The following is a 23,322-nucleotide window of genomic DNA, read 5'->3' on the forward strand; positions in this document are numbered from 1 at the left end:
CCGCACATAGGTACATGTGAAGATACGTTATGCATTTATTAAATGGTAATTAACATAACTAAAAAGTTCAAAATATTTTTTAAAAAATCTTTTTTCAATGGTGGTATTAACTTTTTGAAAAATTAATACATACAGGGTGAAAGAATTGAAAAAAAACAACATATTTTTACATAAAATCCAGGAAAAACACTACTTCTGGTAAATCAATTCTTGCAGTTCAAGACCTCGATCTTATACATCAAAAAAAGAACCTATATACCGAATTTGGTTGAAATCTGACGTCTCGTTAAAAAATTATCGTGCTATTAGTCACATATATAGTCGCCATTTTGAATGCCCGCCATTTTTGTAAAAGGCAAAATCTGAGATGGCCTCATATCTAAATTTGAACCTTTATATGTGTAGTATATGTGGTCCAAATTATTTAGTTATATCATTAAATGTACAATTGTTTCACATATCGGCTCCACTACTTGTATAACTAATCGCATTAACTCATATTTTTCATTTCTTAGTACGTGACCAAAGTAGCTCATTTTTCTTTCCTTCATAGTCTTGAGTATTTCTTTTTCTTTTTTTGATCTTTCGTAATATTTCCGTCTTTGTTACGAGTTGTGTCCATGGTATTTTTCTTTTCTTCGATAACACCACATCTCAAAGCTGGCAAGTTTTTTTTCAGTTAAGTCCGTAATTGTCCAGGCTTGAACTCCATACAAAAAGACAGAGAATACATAGCATCTCAAAACTCTAGATCACAGGCGTAGCCAGGTTTTAGTTTCGGAGGGGGTTCAAAAAAGTAAAACGACTAAAACTACATAAAATAACCTCTATATTCATAATAAAAATTTGAAATATGTTAATATCTTAACTTTTCGGGGGGGTTTGAACCCCCAAAACCCCCCCTGGCTAAGCCCGTGCTCTAGATCTAATTTCTATTCCCAGTTTTCCATTACATAATACTGTTTTCATCTTATTGAAAGCGCTTCTGCAATCTCTGCAATGCGTCATTTTATTTTGAGGCTGCTATCCTGGACAGTTTGATGTAATATAAGTTTCGATTTTTTTCTAATGCCCTGCTTCCGTTTCTTCTCGATCGACGATGATAAATAAATGTTAAAGTCGTGGAGTAAAAAAAAATGGTTTTATTGACAGCTACTGAATTATTACACGACAGTTGTGGGTAATTACACTCTGTCGACGTAACTTCAAACAATGACTTGCGCACTAGACTTGTTAATGAGGTAACTATTTTTAATAGTCTGCGCTCAAAAGAGCTCGAATCCCCTAATTTATAAATTTACTAATAATGTATACCTCAGCATAGAAGTTAATGCATCTAGCATAGTATTAACAAAAACTTTGTACATACTTTGAAAGCTGACAAATATAATTTAAACGAGTAAATATTGCAAAACTATTTGGCGATTCACTGTGGAAATTGAATAAACTGGTGATTAAACTATTAATCGATATGTTTCACAATTATTATACACGGTGAAACTATAAAAAATTAGGAAGTTAAGTTTAATGTGAGATTAGAAATTAAGGAATAAAACTGTAATTGAACAGTCCCATTGTTCAATTAGTTCACATCCCAAATAATTGTATCTGAGCACTTTCTCTAAAGCTTGTTCTTTAATTCAGATTGTTTCGTCTTCAATCTTGTTCTTACTGACAATCATGATTTTTGTTTTCTTTTTGTTCGGGGCCATTCCATATGTCTCGCAGTACTGCGTAGTGCAATCAACCAAAATTTGCAGCCCTTCTCTGCTGTCCGCAAGGAGTATTGTATCGTCTGCATATCTGAGATTATTCACTAATGTTCCGTTAATTGATATGCATTCCTCCTCTGCTTATTGGAATCTCTTTGGATTTTTGCTGGTCTACTCGAATTTTAGCTTTCTGATATCGGTATTTTGTAATGATTCTCACATCCTAGTCATCTATTTCTGTGTTCCTTAATATATTTGCAAGCCGTCTATGTTGTATTTTGTCGAAGGCTTTCTCAAAGTCATCCAGGCATATGAATACGTCACAGTTGATATCTCGACTCCGTACAGTTTCTAGTTTCACTAAATATAACTCTACCGACCAATAATACCTGATGCATTTGGTCTACAACTTTTTAATGCAGTCATACCTATCCTTCCTTATAAATTTTTCTTGGTTCTAATAATATATTTGATTTTTATTTTCAGAGATGACAACTTGGATGCTTGGATGTTGCAAGTCTTCGCTCCCCCAAATGACTTAATAGCAACACCTTCACTGGAATTCGATTTGCAAGATCTAAAACCAAACACAGAATACAAAATAAAGATAACAATAACCTTGCGTGATATCCACACTACCCATAGCAGCAGAATTTACAAGATAAAGACACCAAGGGACATAGTAGCAACCACATTGCCTCCTATGATCCCGATTGAACCAGAATTGGCTATTACGGATATTAATTCAACCTGGGTAACGGTAGTTTGGAAGAAATTCGATGAAAACGAATTGCGATTTATCGATGGTGTTCAATTGAGATTTAGGGAAATTGATGGAAAAATATACGCAGCAACACCGCTGATACATCGAGCTGTAACTAGCTACACTTTGGAAAAACTAAAACCGAATACAAAATATGAAATTGGAATCTTCTTTATCCCATTCCCGGGTCAACTTACCGAACTCCATGCAGAACATATGTTGCATTTTACAACAGCTAATGAAGTAGATACGTATGGTTTCAATGTTACTTTAGAAATATCGTTAATTAAATCTCAAAATGTTGAGCTATCCTGGAGTGGAGTACCTTACCCTGAAGATAAATACGTCAACATCTACAGGGCCATTTACCAAAGTGATTCTGGAAAAGAAGATCAAAGTATATTTAAAATAGCTAAAAGGGATTCGCCGACGAAGACAATAGTCTCGGATTTGAAGCCTGGTACAAGGTATAGATTGTGGTTGGAGGTTTACTTGACTAATGGAAAAATTAAGACTAGTAACGTACAAGATTTTATCACCAAGCCCAGAACTGCACCGTCGTTGGGCGCATCAACACAACAAGGTAATGACGTCTGGTATTATTTTATTATATTGGGTCTATTGAACAAAAAGAAGTCTTTGCTTTCACTTCCTCGTATTTAAGTATTTACTTAATAGTAATTGAATAAAGCATTAAAGAAATTACTTTATTCAATTAATATTAAGTAAATACTTAAATACTTGTAAGTAAAAGCAAATTCTTCTAATATATCCATAGTTACACTTTAAAACCAATTTATTGAAACACCAACTTGTTAACAACACTTTAATACACCGACAACTTATAAAAATTTAAATAATACTGTCCTATGAAATGTCAACTTCCTATGTTGATATACATTTTTCTGACGTTTCAGACTTCACTAGACATTTCGGGATTTTTCGATGAAATCTCGAATATTCTTGAACTTAATACTTCTTCTTTTTGGCTAAGGGACTTTTTCTATGTGGGATTAATTTTAAGGAACTGTCGTAACACTACTCCCTCCTTTATAGTTATTTGACTCGAATAACTGATCTATCAGGGACCAGTTGAAGCCAACAGGTTATATAGTCTGGGCTGATTATCGGAGAATAGGCCATTTTTGGGAAAAGTTATTTACCAGCAATTTTATTGCTGGAATCGAAGCTTATGATTATATATATTAATAATATAGGTATGCAAAGTCCGCAGATAGTGTGCTACTTTTTTTATTAACAAAATGGCGCCTACAAAACGTGTTTTTTTCAATTTTTTGCTCCATAACTCCGAACATTTTAACTTTACACCAAAAACACCCTAATAAAAATTCACCGAAATTAAATTCTGCATAAAGAAATGCTTTTCCCGATCTGCTCCGACGAAAATTTTCCTCGAAAAATGCGGGTTTCCCAACAAAATCTTTAAATTTTAAATAAAGTTTTAGATAAATAATTATCTACCAATAATTAAATAACTCGGTGACATAAAAGCTTTCTTGGTTTAGATTATAGTGCCAGAAGCCGGTGAAAATTAAACGAATATTTTAGCAACAATTCAATTGTTAATTAATAATTTACGGTCGCAATAATAACCAAAATAATTATGATACACTGATCAAACTTTGAAATCTTATAAAGATGAGATGCCTATTTTAATATTTTGTCGACAAAATATAAATTTTTAATTTTTTTGAATAATCTTTAAATGTTTAAAAAAATAGTTATAAACAAATTAACGTTTCTCAGAAAGTAAGTTTTTATTATATTCTAATTTTAAAAAATAGGTAAAATGCGTATTTCAAAGATCTTGAAAATGAATGCTTTAAAACTTGTTTGCAACCATTTGCAAAAAAGTTATAAAACAACAAAGTAAACATACGATTACTACGTTGTTTATAATTTTTTTAAATTCTTTCAAAGCGTAAAAGTGAGTTTAAAGTGCAAGCTAATTACTTAAAAATATCGATTATTAGTTTAATGGTTATACGTTAATTAAAGATTATAAATATTTTTTTTTGTAATTTACACGCGCGAAAGTAGACTAATACAGTACCGTAGCTAAATTCTCACTCGAAGCGACGACCGCCGCGCGACGTAGAGTAGTATTTGTATGCTGCGTGTCAATCGCTTCGAGTGAACATTTTAGCTCCGGCTCTGTATCAAGACTACTTTCGCGCTAAAAATTACAAAAAAAAACATTTTTAATCTTTAATTAAAATATAACCATTGAACTAATGTTTGATATTTTTTGAGAGAAATTAGTTTGTACCATAAACTCACTTTTAAGCTTGGAAACAATTAAAACAAATTATAAACAACGGAGTAATCGTATGTTTACTTTGCTGTTTCATATCATATCTTTTTTGCAAATGGTTGGAAAAAAATTTTAAAGGATTCATTTTCAAGATCTTTGAAATACGCATTTTAAGTATTTTTTAAAATTATGATATAATAGACAATTTCTGAGAAATGTTAATTTGTTTATAACTATTTTTTTAACATTTAAAGATTATGTAAAAAAATGAAAAATTTATATTTTGTCGACAAAATATTAAATAGGCATCACATCTTTATAATCTTTGTAAGTTTGATCAATGTCTCATGATTATTTTGGTTGTTATTGCGACTGTTAATTAATTAACAATTGAATTGTTGCTACAATATCCGTTTAATTTTCACCGGCTTCTGCAGTTATAATCTATACCAAGAAATTTTTTATTTTACCAAGTTATTTAATTATTGATAAATAATTACTTGCCCAAAAAATGTATTTAAAAATTCGAAATTTTGTTGGGAAAACCCACATTTTCCGAGGAAAATTTTCGTCGGAGCAAATTGGGAAAAACATGCCCCTATGTAGAATTAAATTGGGGTGAATTTTTATTTCAGTGTTTTTGGCTTAAAGTTAAAATCTTCGGAGTTATAGACCAATAATTGAAAAAACACGATTTGGGGCGCCATTTTGTTAATAAAAAAAGTAGCACACTATCTGCGGACTTTGCATACCTATATTATTAATATGTAGGATCATAAAATTCGATTACAGCAATAAAATTGCTGGTATATAACCTTTCTTTGTACTTTACTAATTAGACCAGCACATTATAACTATTTTTTTTTTTCAAAATTTTGTCGATAAAATATTAAATAAGCATCTCATCTTGAGTAATATAATCTTTATAAGTTTGATCAATGTATCATGATTATTTTGGTTATTAATGCGATCTTAAATTGTTAATTAACAATTGAATTGTTGCTAAAATATTCGTTTAATTTTCACCGGCTCTGGAATTACAATCTATACCAAGAAAGCTTTGATATCACTAAGTTTTTTTTTTTTTTTTTTTTTTTTTTTTTTTATTAATGGCTTTGACGGAGCCAATTAGCCAGACTATTTGTGTTTTTTTGTATGGTATTACAATAACAATTTTAAGTTAATATCTAAGCCTACTTATTATCTAAATTTACAGAGTGTTATACTATATTAATGGATACATTTTTCAATTTTGTGTGATATTTTTACAATTTTATAATTTTATTACCTAAGCCTATTTAAAATTTAAATTTACAGGACGTTACATATTCGTAAAGACATTGTAACGTCTGTTTATTTTTTGGAAAAAGAATTTCGTTTAAATTGGCAGGTAAAGGACAATTTAGATCAATTAACTTTTCATACATTACTTTAATATTTTGTCTGTACAGTCCACACTCCAATATGAGGTGCTGTAGATCTCCCATTCCACCACAGGCGCAATATGGGTTATCACTGATACCTATGCTGTGTTTGTATGCTGGGGTTAGTGCGTGATTTGACCTCATTCTGTTTATTGTTTTTATAAATAGCCTATTTGATTCTTGTTTAAACCATCTCTCATTGGGAATTAGTGGCTGGCAATTTCTAAAATTTATTCCCGTTGTACTTTGGTTATATACACGTTGCCAATTTTGTTTGCAATGGTTTTTACTGATATTATCTATATCGGTTACTGGTAGAAGTATGTTGCTTATGTTTTGTTTGGTTAAAGCTGCAGATTTAGCTAATTTGTCGACTTCTTCATTTCCTAATATTCCAGAATGTCCTTTCACCCAACAAATAATAATTGAACTGCCCGAGGAAGTAAAATCATAATATAGACTCTTAATTTCTATCTCAATGTGGTTTAGATTTTTTGTCGATTGGATAGAAGTGAGTTTGTCCACAATACTTCTACAATCGGTGAAAATGATATAATTGTCCATACCAACAGAGGCTATATATTTTAACGCAAGTAGTAAAGCTGATAATTCGGCAGTATATATTGAAGCTTCATTAGGCAATCGGCATGATTCTTTGTATTCAGAATTCCAGTGATATATTGCACATCCGGTTTTATTTTGAATTTTGGAGCCGTCAGTAAAAATATATTGAAACATAGGCCACCTGTCTTTAATTATTTTGTTGATAATATTACCTGGAAGGTTTGAATCCATGTAGTTTGTTTGTATTACCTTGGAAAAGAGAGTTTCAGGAGGTTTAGTGTAAATTAAAGGTATTTTGTTTTTGTACATTTGGTTTTCATTCATTGTCAACTTCCTGTAGCTTTCAACGTATATGGGGGTTTTTTTAGTACACCAATATTTATGGCTTAAATCTAATATATTCAAGTTACGAATAGTCCTTAAGTAGCTGACGTTTTTTGAGATAGCTCTAGCTACAAACTTATCTGTACAAAACTGTCTACGTAGAGTAAGTGGTGGTTCCTTAGCTTCAATCTCAATAATAGTAATAGGAGTAGATTTTAAGTAACCGAGACAGAGTCTCAAACATTTATTCCTTTGGATTTCAACTTTATTAAGATATCCTGTTGACGCAGACCCATATAAATGACAACTATAGTCGAAAATTGGTCGAATCATTGAGCGATAGAATAGCAATGCAATATTCGGGTCAGCTCCCCAACCGGTTCTACAAAAAGCTCTAAGGATATTCATAGAATTTTCTGATTTCTTTATAATAGAATGAATTTGATCCTTCCATAACAGTTTACGATCCAAATACGTCCCAAGATATTTAATACAATTTTTTATCGGAAATTCTATTCTACCTAATTTGAAGGTGCCTTGAGGAATTTGGCGTTTTTTAGAGAAAAAACAAATTTCAGTCTTTGTGGTTGATATGGATAAGCCTAGAGAATGGTAATCATTTTTTACACAATCTAATGTAAATTCAAGTTGACGTCTACAAATGTCTAGGGAAGAATGGGAGGTGTACAACACAACATCATCTGCAAATTGTAAAATATTAGAGTGTGGAGGTACTATATGTTCTAAATCTATATTGTACAATGAAAAGAGAAGTGGACTTAAAATACTACCCTGTGGTATACCTATACTCGTTAACCTTGGTGGTAAAAGGTTCTCGTTTATTTTTAAGTAAGTCCATCTATTCTTGTACAAGGATACAATGAAATTTGAAATTTTAAGTGGCATTCCAAGATTAACTAATTTTTTATAAAGAATATCTAAATTTATGTTATCAAACGCTGAAGTTACATCTATAAATGCTGCAGCTGTCGACGCCTGATTTGTAAAATTGACCTGTAAAGAAGAGACTAGGGAAGTGAGAGCATCTTGTGTAGACCTGGATTTTCGGAAGCCGTACTGAGATTTGGGAAGGATATCTTCGGACTCAAGCCAGTATTCAAGCCGATTTTTGATTAATCTCTCTAGAGTTTTTAGTATACAGGAACTTAAAGATATAGGTCTGTAAGATTCAACTTTGTTATCTGGCTTTCCTGGCTTTTTTATAGGTAATGCAATATAGTCCTTCCATGCTTTGGGAATTAAATTTTTGTTTTGCCATATAGTGTTAAAAATGTGTAGTAATAATAGTTTATATTCTGTAGGTAGAAAATATAGCATAGAATATGATATACAGTCCATCCCTGGAGATGAACTATTATTTTGCTTGAGTCCATGATTTAATTCCCATAATTCAAATGGTTTCTCTAGATTGAAGTTTTCTCTGGGTACGGTAACTGTAGCTTCATTTATCTGACTTGGAACCCAAGGAGGTGAAATCTTGAAATGGAACTCTTCTATCCATGCAGCTTCGGTGTTTATCGGAAGTTGATTGGACTGCTTTCGGTTTTTGTAGCGATTTACTTTCTTCCAGACGTCGCTGATTGGAGTGTTGGAGTTTAAGCTTTCGCAGTAATTTATCCAAGTTTGTTTTTTTCTAATTTTAAAAGTTTTCTTTGCTAAGACATCTAATTTTTTTGTATTCAATTAGATTGTGAAGATTAGGATTTGTTTTATAATGTCTATATGCTGTTTTGCGGTTATTTGCAGCTGATTCGCAGTTATTATCCCACCATGGTTTTGGTATCTTGTTTGTAGGATATTTGTTATTGTTGTATGATTTTGGAATTGAAATGGTTGCGCATCGGTTTATTTCGGTAACTAATTCTTCATAAGTTTGTGGTTGTTTTCCCGAATAAAAGTTCGATGAATACAAATTCCAATCTGCTTTATGTAAATTCCATCTTTTGTGTGTATTGTCACCAGGTTGTATTGCTTGTTCCGAGTTTTCCAAGGCTATGATCAATGGAAGATGATCAGAACCATGTGGATCTTGAATAACAGACCAAGTTAATTTAGATACAATGTCCTGGGTACATATTGTTATATCGATTGCTGATGGGCTGGAAGTTAGTGCAAGAGTTGGAGAACCATCATTTAAGTATAATACATTACATTGTTCTATCGCCTCTAATAAAACTTTACCGTGAGTATCATTATTTTCGCAACCCCATGCCATGTTGTGAGCGTTGAAGTCCCCTCCAATGATGAATGGAGAAGGAATGTTTTGAAAAAAATTGACCCATTCTTCAACCGTTACTCTAATACCTGGTTCTTTATATACGGATATTATATGTATTGGTTTCTTGATACACGAAATTTTAACAGCCATGCAAGTATAAGTAAAATTATAATTATCCAATAAATTTATCTCTTCTGTAATTATTTTATTTTTAATTAAAATTGCTGTGCCTCCGTACCCATCAGGGCGATCAGATCTAAAGCAATTATATCCTGAGAAGTTATAAAATTTTTCTGGTTTAAACCATGTTTCTGATAACATGGCCACATATACATTTTTTTGAATAAGAAAGGCTTCTAAATTTGGTTTATTAGAAACAGCTGAGCGACAGTTCCATTGTAAAAAGTTTAAAGGGTTAGTTGTGTCTGACATGATGTTTGAGATAGTAAGTCTTCTTGTGAGATCGCTGCCGTACTTAAATATCTATTAATTTGTTGTATAATCTCTGTTTTTGATTTGTCTAAATTTTCAGTGAGTTTTAATGAACTAATTATATTAAGAACCAATTCTAAAATTACATTATTTAATTGGGATGGTACTCCTTGTGTTTTCAAGTTTGTTGTATGTGTATGCTCTGTATATTTAGACGTATTATAAATACCACCTTTTTGTCTAGGAATATTTTCTTGAGAAAGTATTTCTTTTCTAGCTAATTCCAAAGTATTGGGAGAACTTGGGCGGTGTCGCTTAAAATTTATTTTTTCTGGGTTATTACTGCTGAAGAACATTTGTGAGGAGAATTTCTTTGCGGATGAAGCTGATTGATTTGGAATTACTTGATAAGATTGCTCATTCTGATTAGAATTGGTTGGCAAGGAAGAACTACTATTTCTGGCAGCAATATTGGCATATGAAACTTTCGGAATTTGTTTACATGCATCAAAGAAATTTAGATTTAATGATGACATCGTATTCTTAATTTGTTTCTGTCTAGAAAATTCAGGACATGAACTTAGGTGTGTAGTCAAATGATTACCTTGACAGCTGAAACAAGTTGGAGTATATTCATTTACTGTACAATCTTTTGTATTATGGAAATCATGACATTTGTTGCACCTGGGACGTGCTTTACAATTAAATCCAAGGTGTCCAAAACGTAGACAAGAGAAACATAATAGAACTTTTTGAACATATGGTTCAACGTCTTTGATCACTTTATTAATTGTGATATATTTAGGAAGAGTCTGTGCTTTAAAATTAACAATACATGATTTTGTTGGAACTTTGTCTATTATTGTTTTATCTTCGATATGTTTCTCTACCTTTCTATTTATTCTTCTAACCGAAACTACTTCGAACTTACAGTGCATATCGTATTGTTTAATTTTATTTTTGATGTATTCTTCTGAAAATTCTATATCTATGTCCCTAATTATACCCTGTCTATGGAGTATAAATTTCGGAACGTAAACGTCTAAATTGTTGTTTGTAAACAATGAGCAAGTTTTTTGATTGATTAAAAAATTGGCTGATTGATAATCTTTAAATTTAATTCTAATTCTATTCTTGCCTATTGAATCAATACTAGTAATTTTGTTATCTAAATTCGAAAAATTAGAGAGTATAATGTCGCCAATTTTGATAGCATTAAGCTGACCTTTAAAGTTCGGAGTATTGTTTTCTATATATAAATGGAAAGGACCTACGTCACTGCTTTGATATAGGAAATGTTCTCTTATATTGTCTGTAGAAATATCAGATTTATTACTTACAGTTTCTCCTTTATTTTTTGATTTACCGTCCCATGTGTTATTTATATTGATGTTACTTTTCTCTATATTATCATCTTGATCCATCCTGTTAATATCTGGAGGTTTATCTGGAGGTCTCCCTGCATAGTCCATATTAAATTTTAAAGTTTTTAATAACTGAACACTTTGTCACTTCCAATTATTGACGTCTCCAAACGGAAACCCCAAATGGGGTAAAATAAATTCAAATACAATTAACTTCTAGGTTTTTCTTGGTCACGGGGAATAAAAAACTATTAAGGATGTAATAGATCGAGTTTTACAAGCCCAAAATATATTATTTCACTATTTAAATAGTAATTTTCAGGAGCTGTTTTTTATATGACTGTAATTGACGTCTATAAAAGTCGATATCACTAAGTTATTTAATTATTGATTTAATACTTACTTACCTAAAACTTTATTTGAAAATTAGAGATTTTGTTGAGAAAACCCGCATTTTCCGAGGAAAATTTTCGTCGGTGCAAATCGGCAAAAACATATCTCTATGCAGAATTTAATTGCGGTGAATTTTTATTTGGGTGTTTTTGATGTAAAGTTAAAATCTTCGGAGTTATATAGCAATAATTGAAAACAATACGATTTGTCGGCGCCATTTTGTTTATAAAAAAGTAGCACACTATCTGCGGACTTTGCATACCTATATTATTAATATATAGGATCTTATAATTCGATTCCAGCAATAAAATTGCTGGTAAATAACTTTTCCATGAATTTTGCTAATTAGCCCAGAATAAGATCACTTTGATGGTATGGAGTTATTTGGGTCTATTGAATAAAAAGAAGTATTTGCTTTTACTTCCTCGTATTTAAGTATTTACTTGATAGTAATTAAATAAAGCATTAAAGAAATGACTTTATTCAATTAGTATTAAGTAAATACTTAAATACTTGTAAGTAAAAGCAAATAGGTTCTTCTTTTTATTCAATAGACCCATTATCTCTCGATATAAACTACCTTGGATTTACTTCTAGCTGAAAGCTGGATGCGGTAGATTAGATCGTTTACTTTCTGCAGGACGGTGTATTGGTTTTTCTTACCTCTGGGATTGTATAACCATACTGGGTCACCTCTTTCGAAAGTTGTTCCGGTAGCATGCATGTCGAACTTGCCTTGGCCTCGTCACTTTGAAGCTTTAAACTTTTACAAGCAAATTCGTGGACCTTTTTTAATTCTTCTTTCAAATTTTCGATGTATTTCGGCGATGAGCGTTCTTCTTCGCATGGAGGCAATCTTCCAAAAATAAGATCTTAAGGAAGCTTCATTTCCTCTTCTGATGATCATCATCGATGGAGAATAATCAGTTGCTTCATGTTCAGAACTTTTATAGGCTAATAGGAATAGAGGAATTAAAGTATCCCAATCTTTTTGATTATCAGCGACAAACATTGAAAGGTATTGACAAATAGTTCTATTGTGTCTTTCGACCATTCCGTCTAATCGTGGAAAATTTACATTAATTCCTACCTTAATCCTGATTCAAAGTTTGGTCCTTGATCAGAATGCAACTCTAAAGGAACTCCATGTCGTAATACAGCATATTTATGTTATGATTAGTTCTTCTACTGTGATCGCTTCTTGATTAGGAAAGGGTGCAATTTCAGGCTATTTTGGAAAATAATGCATTGCCACCATTAAGTACTTGTTTACTCTTTCTGTCATCGAAAGTGGATCGAGAATATCCGCTGCAAGTTGTTCAAAGCTCTCCGTAAAGATATTGTGCCATCTGACCACGACTTCTTGTTCTAGGTCCTTTTCTATCGTTACATAAATCGCATTACTTAGACCAATATTCTATATCTATCTGTCTCGATCTCTGGCTAGTGTTATTTTGGCTCCAAAATGTCCACCAGAAAGGTTGCCATGAACTTCTTGCAACACACTTTTATGTGATTGTGGCGTTACGACTAATTGAACTATATCTACTCCAACGAAACTTTCCCACTTCCTATATAAAACAGACCATTGGAAAGATAAAGAGATTGTTCCATTGAGCCCAGTACGCCTTTATAGTTCCACTATATTTGGTTATTTCCTGCCAAATAGGTTTTACTCCATTTTTAAGCCATTCCAGTATGACTTTTAAGTGATTATCTTTCTTTTGACTCTTTTTTAAGTTTTCCAGGGAAATCTGACCCTTTTCTTCCTGTTGAACTGTGGTTTCCTGAGGACTTATTACTTCTTCGGTTACGTTCTCTTTTTCTTGAAGCTGATGCTGGCTTTGAACGTGCCTACGTTCTTATTCCTCTTCTTTCATTTTTAAAATTCACTAAGGGTGTCGAGGCGTATCAATTTCTTTATGCAATAATTCAATAGATCTCGTTTTCACCAAAAAAATTACTTAATATCTCCTTAATCCCACCGCTATAACCCACGGTTATTAGACTTTATTACGGTTGTCTTGACCGACGGTGGTGGGGAGCCTTATATTTTTGACTTTACGTCACAAGAGTACACAATCCCATATTTTTAAATGATTTTCGATCATTGAATGTGTGCTATTGTGTATATATGTGTATTATTTGTGTTATTATTAAATAATAAGACAAATAATACACATTTTATTTTATAGCGGGTGGTGAATCGTAAAACGGGCCATAGGAAACTTAATGTAAAATTCTAAATTGTTGAATTCCTGCTTCCCTAATTATTTTACATCAAAAGTCATGAGAGAATACTTGTAGAGAATTAAAATCTGTATTAAAGTCAAAAGTTAAAATTGTTCTAAGATTTAAATGCATTCCAAAATTTTAAAAAATATGATACATTTGCTACAATAGGTATGCGTGTAAATGTTAGGCCACACGTTACTTTTTAACTGACAGTGCTCACACCATTGATTGAATAAAAAATCTTTATTATTAATACTTTCTCCGCAACTGAGGGTATCTTATCAACTGTATTGTTTTTAAACAATAAATGATAAAATAAAAATATTGACAGTTCAAAAATGTGAACATTATTGCATTGTGTGTGGCCTAATTTTGATCTGAAAAACTTAAATGTATTATATTTTTACAAAATTTTGGAATATGTTTAATTCGTAGACCAATTTTAACAGTTGTTTTCAATACAGATTTCAATCCTCTACAAATAGTTTCTAATGTCTTTTGAGGTAAAATAATTAGGGAAGCTGGAATTCAATAGTTTAGAATTTTACATTGAGTTAATGCAAAATTTTGACGCATGTCAAAATTCTCAATGTGTTTTAATTGTATTAATTTTTTTTTTGAATCCTGAGAAAACTAACAAATATTTTTGAAAAATTTAAACTCAGAATAAAAGACTACATTATTACCGAGGGCCGAAAGTCCCTGAAAACTTCTATAATGTTTATTTTAATAAGTTACAGGGCTGAAAATAAAAGCGAAGTGTGATATTTAATTTCAAATATTTCATTCAAAAGAAAGTGCTTGTTTAATCTAAGGGGCTTTCCGGCCTCGGTAATAATGTAATTTTTCATTCTGCGTTTAAATTTTTCTAAAATACTTATTAGTTTTCTCAGGATTCGAAAAAAATCATATTACGATTCAAATGACAGTACACTCGTGACGTAATCGCACCCTTAATGTTCATTGGTGAGTCGATCTGGGCAACCGTAGTAATGTCTAAGAACCGTGGCTATAACCAATGTTACTCTTGGTATCAACTTGTTTACAATACTTTAACATATTGACAACTATAAACTTCAAAAACTAAAACTGAATACTGTTCTATGAGTCGTCAACTTAAATTAAATTAGTTAAGGGGATTAAATAGTTTTCGCCAGCGCTGTTAGTGGCAGTTTTGTGCATTATGCATTTAACTTAAACAATTTTACAAGAAAAGTACAATTTTCACACCGCGAGAGAACGCTACCGGCGAAACTCACAGCGAATATACATTTTCTAACATTCTACACTTCGCTACACGTTTCGGTTTTTTTTTCGATGACATCTTGAATATGTGGATCAATCTTACGGAACTGTCATAACAATATTTTATTTTTACATAACAAATAACATAAAACTTAATTATTAAAATGTGTGTGATTTTTCAGATAAACTCTCCAGAGCGGAGCATCTTGAACCCAAAGGAGACTACTATGGTCCTCTAGTCATTGTAGCAATATTAGCAGCGATTGCCATATTGAGTACTTTGGTACTATTACTGATTTTGATTCGACGACATAATCAAAACAAGGCTGCCATCACACCACCATCTCGAATCAATCAGTCTGCTTATGATAATCCTTCATATAAGGTTGAAATACAACAGGAAACAATGGGTAAAGGTTTTATTTTTTAATAGTAAAATTATTGAAATATCTATCATTGATTTCAAAGAGTAGTTTGACCCTGTAGACAGTTTCACACCGCTACCAGAAAGTTAGTTTGTATGTACGGCTATGCTCAGTTTATCGGATAAAGACTTCTATTTCTACGGGTCTAGACAGTATAGACTACGGGTGCAAGCCCCTATCCTCCTATCCATGTGGATAGAGTTGAGGCGACAGACGGAATTCTGAATCAATTGTTCATTTTTTGAACAATGGGATCCCTTTGTTGTAGTGGTACTTTTTTGACTATAGCTCTGAAGATGGTGTTCGAAACCGAAAGCACTCAGCTAGGAAATAAATGCTTTAAATACTTTTAAAGTACTTTTCTTTTCAATTCATTAATTTGTCATAATTAAGTGTGTACAAAACATATTAGTATTTTGCAATAATAATTTTTTGTTTTAGGTTTATGAGGATAAGAAGAAAACTACAAATGTACATATTTTAGTATATATATTTAAATTGTTAATGTGTGTATTATTAAGAACTTACATGTATTGTACTTGTAGAAAGAAGATATAGTATTAACTTGTAATATAGTATGAATAAATTATATATTTATTTACGTTTGTAAATATTTGTAGTTTTTCATTTTTTATTATTCGTTTTTTCCATGTTTCAACAGACGTAGACTAACAAATAAGCCGGGATTCTTCTCCTAAATGTTCCCTCAATGTCCACACCCCACAATAAATAGATCCCACTAGAGATATTACTCGAAATTGTTACATAAATAAACATTTGGAACATTTATTTAGTCATAAAATACAATATCTTACGATGTACTGATCTTCTACCATCCTTCTTCTTTTCTTTATCCTTAGCTTTTCCCTTTTCAGGAATCGCTGTTCCTTACTCTTCTTCACCACTCATTTCTGTACATCACGTCTTCTTCAAACTCTGCCTGGGGTAGGGTGAGGAACGGGTGAACTGAGTAGCTCGGAAATCACCTTACTGCAGCCGGTCCCAAGCCCGGGTAAAAATGAAGGGTTGAGTGGAGGGTTAACTACCCACCCTCGAAAAAAGAAGCTAGATATGAAAACTGCAACTTTGCCTCGGAACCGGACGGATAAACACAAAAAACGACCAATGCATTGTAAAAGGACTATGAATATCGGAACTTGGAACGTCCAGAGTTGGTACAGACCTGGAGCTGCCACAAATGCTGTGGAACAACTGGAAAACATAGAAATGGATATAACAGCAGTCCAAGAAATAAGATGGCCAGACGATGGAAATATAAAAATAAGTAAATCCACCATCTTCTTTAGCGGTAACAAAAACGGAAGACATGAATTTGGAACGGGCTTTGTGATTAGAGACAGCCTGGTACAGAATATACTAAATTTCAAACCTATAAACGAAAGGATATGCTATATCAGAATGAAGTGAGAACGATACAACATTTCGATCATCTCAGCTCATGCGCCAACGGAAGAGAAGGATGAAGATATCAAGGATGACTTCTACGACGCCCTAGAAAGAGTGATAGATACGATGCCCAAACAAGATATGCGCATACTCTGCGGAGATTTTAATGCTAAAATAGGCAAAGAGCCTAGCCGACACCCCACAATCGGTAAACACAGCCTTCACAATATATCCAACGACAATGGCTTAAGAAGGAGTCGCGGAAGAAGACGCATCTCCTGGTTAAACAATTTGAGAGCTTGGTTTAATTGCACTTCTGCTGATCTCTTTAGAGCAGCGGTATCGAAAGTGCGAATTGCCGTGATGGTTGCCAACCTTCTTAGAGGAGATGGCACATGAAGAAGAAGAATGGCTTAAGACTCACAGAAACTGCAGCAGCTAATAATATGTTAATAAAGTCAACTATGTTTCCGCATAAAGATATTTATAAGCAAACCTGGATCTCAAACTACCATATTACGCGAAACCAAATTGACCACATCATTGTAGATGCCCGACATGGGAAGAAGCCTCAGAGGAATAGATGGAGACACAAATCATTACTTAGTTAGAGCAAAAGTCAAATCCAGAATATCTAGCCACAAATACAACAAAACAACAATGAACCCACAATGGAACATGGACGAAATGCAGAACACAGAGAAACATCAAAAATATATAGAACAACTTGAACAAACCTTGAACTCTGAAACAGTTTACAATGATATAGAAGAGCTGTGGGAAACGACTGCCGAAATAATAACCAAGACAGCTGACAAGATCTTTGGAAGGAGTATGCAGAAGAGGGCAAAAACATGGTATGACGATGAATGTCGGAAACAGCTGGAAAAAAGACAAACAGTAAGAAAGACATGGATACAACTACAAACAGACAAAAGTAAAAAGGAATACGACGACTGCCGAAAAGAAACAAGAAAAATGATACGCACAAAGAAAAGAAACTATGAACAACAAAAATATGAAGCTATGTAGAGAGACCAACCCAAACCAGGCTCCAGAGAATTCTATAAAGCAATCTCCACTGAGAAAAGAGGACATAGCCAATTCTATCCAAACATTGAGAGACAATCAAGGTCATATGATAATCGACGATAAAGAACTAACAGAAGAATGGAAAGGGTATTTCAGGGACCTTCTAAACATCATACAGGAAGAACAGCACAAAGAAGAGATCTATAAAACAGCAAATATGCCCGTCGAAAATCCCTCTTTTGAAGAAACCCGAAAAGCCTTAAATAAGCTAAAAAATCACAAAGTTCCGGGTACGGACGAGATACCAGCAGAATTTCTGAAATATGGTGGAGAAACACTACATCGCCAAATCCACCAATTAATAACACAGATATGGTTAGAAGAAAGGATACCAGCAAGATGGAAGGAAAACATCATAGTGCCCATCCACAAAAAAAGGAGGCAAAACAAAATGCGCGAATTACAGAGGAATTTCACTCTGAAACACGGCATATAAAATCCTCTCAAACATCATTCTTAGAAGACTAACCCCTTATGCTGAAAATGTCCTAGGAGAATATCAAGCCGGTTTTAGGTTAGGGCAAACAGATCCACAATAGATCAACTATTCACGCTGAGGCAGCTTCTAGAAAAGGGATGGAAGTATAACAGACACACAATCTCTTCATAGACTTTCGACAGGCATATGACAGCGTAGAAAGAAGCCAAGTATGGAATGCCATGGCGGAGTTCTCAATACCAAAGAAACTCATTCGGATGACTAAAGTCTGTATGGAGGGTGAAATATCAGAAGTACGTGTAAATAATAAACTGTCTGACAGCTTCGAAATCAACAGTGGACTCAAACAGGGTGATGCGTTATCTCCACTACTTTTTAACCTAGTATTAGAGAATGCCATGAGATCGGCCGAAATAAAAACAGAACTGCTATCGGTTCAAGGTCCCAAGCTATTACTAACATACACAGATGACATTGATCTCGTTGGAGACTCCATCCTATCCACAAAAGCCATTTTCAACAAGGGGGAAGGAGCAACAAGCGAAGTAGGGCTGAGGATTAATGAAGAGAAGACGAAATATATGCTTATAAATAGAACAATACGAAGAGACAGGATAGGACAAAATGTGACTGTCAACACCTTCAATTTCGAAAGAGTACAACGTTTTAAGTATCTGGGGGCCGTAATCACAGCTGACAACGATGTTACTGAAGAAATAAAACACAGAATCCAATCAGTAAATCGCTGTCTATTCGCACTGGATAAGCTTATAAAATCAAAAAATCTTACAAGAAGTTCCAAGATCAAAATCTATAAATCCATCGTCAGACTTGTACTAACATATGGTTGCAAAACGTGGACCATGACCAAATCAAACGAAGAAAAGCTCAGATGTTTTGAACGAAAAATACTTAGAAACATTTTAGGACCTCACCACGACATTAACACAAACCAGTATAGGATCAGAACCAAATTCGAATTAAAAGAACTCTACAATGACACCGATATTGTCCAAGAAATTAAATCACAGCGACTAAGATGGGCAGGCCACGTGCACAGACTTCATAACGAGAGACTTGTAAGACTGGTATGGGAGGAGATTCCTACAGGCAAAAGACCACTCGGACGTCCCAGAATGCGATGGAGACATAACATCTAAGCAGATCTCCGAAAAATGAACATCCCATTTGACCCTAGGTTGATGGAAGACCGAACAAATTGGAAGAAAGTTGTACAGTCAGCCAGGACCCACCCAGGATTGTAGCGCTACTTGATGATGATGATGACGTCTTCTTCACCAAAACTTTTCTCTCTCAAGTCTACTGCCACACAGTCCTTATCTTCTCCTAAGTTTTTCTCTACCTTTCTTTCCGTTAACTTCTATCAGGCAACCAAGTGACGTCATATAACGTTGAGGAAACGTCAGTTTTTGGTTGAATATAACACGTGTTTTTAAATTTCGTCATATAGACGTCTTTTGTAGGTGATTTTAAATACGTAAGATTAATGACGTTAAAATTACGTTTAAAAAACGTTTTAATTTCAGACAGCGTAAGTCTGACGTCACAAAATTGGGAGGAGCTTGCTTGTTTGTATTGACTCAAAACAATTTCGTTTAGGTATTTTCCAACAATTTCGCTAAATGTTCATAACTCATAAGAAATTTCTTATTTATTGTTTATGCGGTTTGTGTCTTGTGTGATAAAATACGACTTCATTTAGATATTTAGTTGAAGAAACGTGTTAATTAAGAGATGTTTATGCGTTTTTGCTCAGTGAGTTAGTTTAATGCAGTAATTCTTCTTGACAACTATTTGAGGTTATGTTTATTTGTTTTTAATTAAGGATATGCTGGATAATTTGTTAATAAATTATTTATTAGTTTCATATATATGTTGTTTCAGTTTTGACACAGTAAGTAGGTATATATAACTAGTGAAAATTCTATAATGTGAGGGCTGGTGCTGGTACAATCATGCAGAATCAATGTTGGAATGTTGCTTCTAGAGCACAAGCGATCTTAAACAAGGGGTAGTATATCTTCGACACATGGGAAGTAGGCCTATAGGTTTCATGTTACCTATTTTTTATACTATTTTGAAACATCTGAAAGAGGTCACTTTTTGAAAGTATTAAAGACGTGATTTTACCGACGTATAAAGGTCGTCATCTTTTTGACGTTGAAAAATCGTCACGATCACGACGTGAAAAAAACGTAGATACGATTACGTTTTAAAATCGTCACCATTATGACGTCAAATCGATGAGACAAATACACGTGATTTTCAACGTCAGTACTACGTCACAGAAACACGTCAATTGGTCATTTTTATGACGTGTTATCTACGTTATAAAAACGTCGTTTGGTTGCTTGGATCCTTCGTACCACATAGTTATTTCTACGTATGTTGCAGTCATTTTTATCACTATTTACAGGCCACACTTCACCGCCGTACACCAACCCAGGCTTCAGACACTCTTGTATATCTTTCCTTTCCATCCATCCCCAATGTTTTTATCATGGAGTACCTATCAGAATTTTCACGACCAGCACTGCCAACAGGTGCTATTTTGGGCTCAATCTCGTTATTACATTCTCAACTTTATCGAGAACTACGAAGGTAAAACTCACAAAACAATAATACGCCCAGTCCTAACATATGATTCAGAGACCTGCACTCTAACAAAAAGTAAGGAAAATATCTTGTCCGTTGCGAACGTTGGCAATTAACATGACTATTCTGACTTTGTTAACGGCAGATGACAATCCGAACCATTGCCGCATGTTTTGAAGCCACGAGTGTCTCCTCTTCCCCGGACCCCTTCTGCTGTCTATTTTCTTTTCTTTACAATTATTCCTACCTTTCTCTCTCCTTACCTATCCGGCGTAGTACTTACCTCCTCGTTGGTCACGTGCTCGGTCCAGGATACACGTAATATACGTCGGTAAGCCCAGGGCCCCCGCTACCACATGTGCAAAGTGTGCTATGCACACGGGCGCCATCCTTGAGGGGCGCCAAAACCCAGGGTCAAAAATTGAAAAAAAAATTGATTTTAAAACAAAAGTTGAGAAATTAAATAGGATCAGGTATAAATACACACGGAACATATTTAAATTAAGTCACAGCGATCATTTAAAACGTTGTTCTGTTCTTGAAGAATGACTGACAGATCAGGATAATAAGGATATACAGGGTGTCCAGAAACTCTACCGACAAACGAAGACAGGAGATTCTTCAGATAATTTTAAGACAATTTAGCTCAATTCGCCTAGTCCGAAAATGCTTCCTAAAGGAGCTAGGGCTCTTTGAAGATGGCTTCTTGTAATTAGTTTTTCTTAAATACCTCCAGAACGCTTCAATTTAGAAAAACGAAAATCGGTACGTATATTTATCTTCCAGAGATAAATCGACTCCATCCATTGCCAATTTCTAGTACCGATGATAGGCGTCCGTTTTGGGTAGGGCGACGGATATTTTATCACATAACTTTTTTATCTTTAACTTTTTAGCATTTTTGACACTGGATTATTAAATTGTGAGATATTCTAGTACTAAAAGTTACTCTTGGTTTAAGTCCGTAGGACACGGTTTTCTAGAAAAGTCGAATTGAAAATTTTTCGTTTTTTGAATTTGAATAAAAATTGAAAAAGATTTAAAAAAAAACGGTGTATTTTATCAACTTAAAGCAAGAGTATCTTTTAGTACTAGAATACCTCATAACTTAATAATCTAGAGTCAAAAATGCTTAAAAATGAAAGACAAAAATGTTATGCGATAAAATAACCGTTGACCTACCCAAAACGGACGCATATGACCCGTACTAGAAATTCGCAGTTAATGAAATCGATTCATCTCTGAAATATAAATAAACGTACCAGTTTTCAGATTTCTAAATAGTGTTTTTTTTAATTTTTTTTGGAAATTCAAAAAAAGAAAAATTTTCAAATCGATTTTTCTAGAAAACGGTGTATCCTATCGACCTAAAACAAGAGTACCTTTTAGTTGTAGAATATCTCACAATTTTATAATCCAGAGTCAAAAATTCTTAAAAATTAAAGATAAAAAAGTTATGCGATAAAATAATTGTTGCCCTACCCAAAACGGACGCCTATGACCGGTACTAGAAATTCGCAATGCACGTAGTCGATTTATCTGTGGAAGATAAATATGTGTACCAATTTTCGTTTTCCTCAATAGAAGCGTTCTGGAGTTATTTAAGAAAAACTACTTACAAGACGCCATATTCAAAGAGCTCTAGCTCCTTTAGGAAGCATTTTCGGACTAGATGAATTGGGTTAAAATATCTTAAAATTATCTGAGGAATCTCCTGTCTTCGTTTGTCGGTAGAGTTTCTGGACACCCTGTAGAGTCAAATCATTATTTGTTTAATGAAATTAAGGCGTTAAAGTTATTTTCATTACTTTGACAACAATTTAATCTCCACCCTTTCAAACGTAAGCCGTGAGCATTTCACTGAGAATTCTTTTGACATTGCCTATATCTGTAGCTTTTGGCGAGCCTGGATCTTTTTCTGGAAGTTAAAAATCATTTAAGGGCAATGCTTCAAGAAAGATTGCCTGGGCTAGCAAAATTATCAATTGAACAAGAAATTTTTAATAATATAAATTTTATTGATGTAATTAATGGATTTGCAACAGCAAAGTCTCGGAAAATATCGCTATTACAAAAGCTATTTTTTATTTTTCTATTGTACCCATACACAGTAAAGGAACGGCGATACCGTCTAATTTTCCTGGTCACCAAAGAATTGCATGCAAATTTGGATTTAGGTTCTACTTCCCTTCACTTAAACTGAAGGGGAGTGAAAGATATCCCTTCTCAGGGGTGAAAAAATATAGTTCTAAAATAAGTCCGGAAATGGATCAACTGACTTATTATAAGCAACTTTTGTTCTCTATAGTTTTGCAACTAAATCAATACTTTTCCAGTTATTTGCGAGTGAAAATATTTATTTTTCTATAAATA

General features: G+C 33.4%; 1 protein-coding gene across 2 annotated transcripts in view; it reads left to right on the forward strand.

Annotated features, from left to right (window-relative positions):
- The window catches only part of LOC114329913 (putative epidermal cell surface receptor), a 252,253-nt gene extending 236,247 nt beyond the window's left edge, over positions 1 to 16,006 (forward strand). For both annotated transcript variants that reach the window (XM_028279190.2, XM_028279191.2), the window contains 3 exons: positions 2,199 to 3,058; positions 15,153 to 15,380; positions 15,837 to 16,006. In XM_028279190.2, the coding sequence (XP_028134991.2) occupies positions 2,199 to 3,058; positions 15,153 to 15,380; positions 15,837 to 15,844 (1,096 nt within the window). In that variant the 3' untranslated portion in view covers positions 15,845 to 16,006. The remainder of the gene's footprint in view (positions 1 to 2,198; positions 3,059 to 15,152; positions 15,381 to 15,836) is intronic.
- The last annotated feature ends 7,316 nt before the right edge of the window (positions 16,007 to 23,322 follow it).

This window comes from Diabrotica virgifera, chromosome 6 (genome assembly GCF_917563875.1).
Source record: "Diabrotica virgifera virgifera chromosome 6, PGI_DIABVI_V3a".
NCBI classification, from domain to species: domain Eukaryota; kingdom Metazoa; phylum Arthropoda; class Insecta; order Coleoptera; family Chrysomelidae; genus Diabrotica; species Diabrotica virgifera.